Here is a 3718-nt window from a genome sequence, read left to right on the forward strand (position 1 = left end):
ATCCTGGTGTGCCTCATCAAACGCCAAGACCAGCACGGATCGATGCCTGACCTCGTGAGGGAGAACTGCTTCAGCTCGATAGACGAGGAAGAATGGAGTTTCACCTGTTGGCTTGGTCGCGGTGGTGCGGATGGACCACAACACGGACTGGAGCTCGTCCAGCCAGCCCCTGCCACATGCGTCAAGCTTCTTCTTGAAGGTTCTTGCCTTGAGGCCTCTCAGGACCTCCGTGTTGGCGCGCTCGGCTTGGCCGTTGCTCCTAGGGTGTGCCACTTAGGCGTAGCATATCTGCGTTCCAAGGTTAGCAAAATATATTATGAATAGGTTGCTAGTGAACTGTGAGCCGTTGTCGGTGATGATACGATTAGGAACCCTGAACCGGCTCACGAGGCCCTTGATGAACTTGACTGCCGAACCAGCTAGGATGGTGCGGACGGCCTCCACCTCTGCCCACTTGGCGAACTTGTTAATGGAGACGTAGAGGTAACGGTAGCCCCCGGGCGCTCGAGGGAACGGGCTCAAGATGTCCAGCCCCCAGATCACGAACGACCATTAGAGCAGGATGGTCTGGAGACCCTGAGCAGGCTGGTGGATTTGCTTGGCATGGAACTGGTAGGCTTCACAAGATGTCATCAGCTCGGTAGCATCATTGAGCGCCGTGGGCCAGTAGAACCCGCTGCGGAATGCCTTGCCCATGAGGGTGCACGATGACGAGTGGTGCCCGCAACCCCCGCCATGTATGTCAGCCCACAACTCACACCCCTGCTCCCTACAGATGCATCACAGAGAAACATTGTTTGGCCGTTTCCCATAGAGCTCACCGTCCCTGATGCAGTAGGCAGTGGCCTGTCGAGCCACGCGCTCCGTGTCTTCCTCCTTCTCTTGCAGGGTCCCTTGAAGTAGGTACGCCTTGAACTCTTCAGTCCAGCACCCCTCCTGAGGCTCGAGTGCGAGGAGTAGATGCGCTCCCGAGGTTGGCCCGCAAGTAGGGGCTCCCGAGAGGGATGCTGGGGGGAGGTCCTCCTGAGGCGATGTTGTTTTCGCGGCAGGAGGGGCTGCTGAAGGCTTGAAGAGCCGCTCCTCGAAGACGGCAGGCTCCTGAGACAGGTGCCGAGATGCCCTCTTAGCGATGTCATCAGCTTCCTTGTTCGTGCCGTGCGGCACATGCTACAGTTCCAGACCCAAGAATTGTTTCTCAATTTTGCGTACCTCCGCAAGGTATGCCTCCATGTGTTCGTCCTTCGGCTCGTTTACTTTGTTGGAAAAGTTGACGAGGAGCTGGGAGTCGCCCTTGATGGTGAGGCGCTTCACTCCCAAGGCTGCCGCAGCCTTGAGATCGGCGATCAAGCCTTTGTACTCTGCGATGTTGTTGGAGACCTTCTCGCCCTGCTGGAAGCAGACCTCCACGGCATAGTAGAGCTTGTCCTGGGTGAGTGAGATGAGCATGGCTCCAGCCCCTGTGCCCTGATGCGTGAAGGCGCCATCGAAGTACATGACCCAGCCATCTGGTGCCTCGCTTCCTGGTGAGAGGGATTGGTCCTCGCCTGCTTCGGGGCTGGGAACGTCAGTCCATTCCGGCACGAGGTCAGCGAGTGCAGCGCCCTTGATGACCCTAGTGGTGCTGAGCTCCAACTGGAATGCCTGCAATTCGATGTTCCATTCGGCGACACTCCCGCAACACTGGGGATCGTGAGCACTCTTTCCAGTGGTTAAGCCGAGATGACTTTGATGGGGTGGCCTTGGAAGTAGTGGTGCATCTTGCGTAGACGACAAGGAGTGCGGGCCTGAGCTTTTGCAACATGGGGTAGGGCGCCCGCGCGTCGCATAGTACCGTGCTAACGAAGTACACTGGGTGCTCCACGAGGGCAGAAGTGCCGGTGGGGTCTTGTACCTCATGAGGCTGGAGGGCCTCAGGAGCTTGGCCATTTTTTGGGGTAGCCAAGGTCTCAGGAGCGCCGTCTTGAGGAGCTTGGTCATCCATTGGTGCCGTTGAGGCCTCAGGAACGCTGTCCTGAAGCTGCATCGTCTTGACCGCGTGTGTGGCATTGCTGGGCGGGCCCTTGGCTTGGCGCTCCTCCTGAACCGCCACCAGCGCTGCGCTGGCTGAGTGAGGTGTAGCGGCCAGGTAAAGCACTAGGGGCTCAAGAGGACACGGTGCTACCATCACCGGTGGGCTGGTGAGGTATCTCTTGAGGTCTTGGAATGCCGCGTCTTCCTCCGGGGTCCACTCGAACAACCCCTTCTTCTTCATCATCTTGAAGAATGGGAGGGCGCATTCCTCCAGCTTGGAGATGAAGCGCCCAAGCGAGGTCACATAGCCCGCCAGCTTTTGCATTTCCTTGAGAGTTTGTGGAGGGCTCATCCTTTCTCTTCCCTTGACCTTCTCTGGGTTTGCCTCGATTCCCATGTGCGACACAAGAAAGCCCAACAGCTTGCCAGAGGGGATGCCAAACACACATTTCTCTGGGTTGAGCCACAGATCCGCCACATATCCACCTTGCATAGACTGGTAATTGTTTCTTCCAGGTCCTCGATAAGGGTCCTCGCCTCCCAAGACTTCACCACTATGTCATCGACATAGGCCTCGGCGTTCCTCCCGAGCTGCCGGCCCAGAGCAATGTGCATCAGCCGTTGGAAGTTTGCTCCGGCGTTGTGCAGCCCAAACGACATGAAATTGTAGCAATACACCCCGGATGGGGTCAGTAAAGCCGTCTTCTCAACATCTTGCACCGCCATCTTGATTTGGTGATAGCCGGAGAATGCATCCAGGAAACATAGTAGGTCACACTCGGCGGTGGAGTCGACGATCTAATCGATACGTGGAAGTGGAAAGGGGTCTTGAGGGCAAGCCTTGTTGAGGTTGGTGAAGTCGACGCACATGCGCTCCTTTCCGCCCTTCTTGGGGACGATGACCGGGTTCACCAACCATTCTGGGTACTACACCTCCCGAATTACACCAGTGTATTGCGGCTTGTGGGTCACTTGGACGATGAACAACTGCTTCTCTTTGGACTGCCGCCGCGCCTTCTGCTTCACCGGTCGTGCATTGGGGCACACCCTTAAGTGACGCTCGATTATTCCCCTCGGGACCCCAACCAGGTCCTTGGGCTCCCATGCGAACACTTCCTTGTTCGCGCGTAACCAGTCGACCAACGCCTTTTCTTGATCTAGGGAGAGGTTGGCACCTATGGTGAAGGTGGCACCCGATGCCCCATCTTCATCGACAGACACCTGCTTTGTCTCAGCCCAATCTTGAGAGAACAACTACTTCTTCTTTGCTGGCGCAGTCCCCGAGACCTCTGCCCCCCCCTCAGCCGGGCGCGCTGCTGCTGCGGCCCTGAAGGCGAGCTTGAGGGCCATCAGCGTGTCCTTGGTGTCTCCTGCCATGGTGAGGACGTCGCTGCTTCCCGGCACCTTCATGAACTTGTAGGCAGGGTGACTCGTTGCCATGAACTTGTCCAGGGCCGGGTACCCAAGGATGGCATTGTACGAGAGGCTGATGCGAGCGATGTCGAAGTCGATCAGCTCGGTGTGGTAGTTGTCGTGGGTGCTGAAGGTGATGGGGCAGCGGATCTGCCCGAGGGTGCTGGTGGATCCATCGACAACCTAGAGAAGGGCTTCGTAGGGCGGAGCCGGACATGGGGCACATGAAGCAAGCCAAATGCTTCCACCGAGAGGACGTTGAGGCCGGCTCCACCGTCGATGAGAGTTTTGGTGA

General features: G+C 57.6%; 1 protein-coding gene across 1 annotated transcript; it reads right to left on the reverse strand.

Moving 5' to 3' along the window:
• Positions 1–780: 780 nt before the first annotated feature.
• LOC147975884 (uncharacterized) lies at positions 781–2503 on the reverse strand. Its single transcript, XM_087520627.1, has 3 exons — positions 1832–2503; positions 1210–1641; positions 781–1167 (listed from the first exon to the last, which is right to left on the reverse strand). The coding sequence occupies exons 1-3, from the start codon at positions 2501–2503 to the stop codon at positions 781–783; spliced, it is 1491 nt and encodes a 496-aa protein (XP_087376753.1).
• Between the last annotated feature and the right edge of the window lie 1215 nt (positions 2504–3718).

The sequence above is a fragment of the Triticum urartu genome, chromosome 4A, assembly GCF_056163025.1.
Source record: "Triticum urartu cultivar PI428250 chromosome 4A, HENAU_Tu73, whole genome shotgun sequence".
NCBI lineage: Eukaryota > Viridiplantae > Streptophyta > Magnoliopsida > Poales > Poaceae > Triticum > Triticum urartu.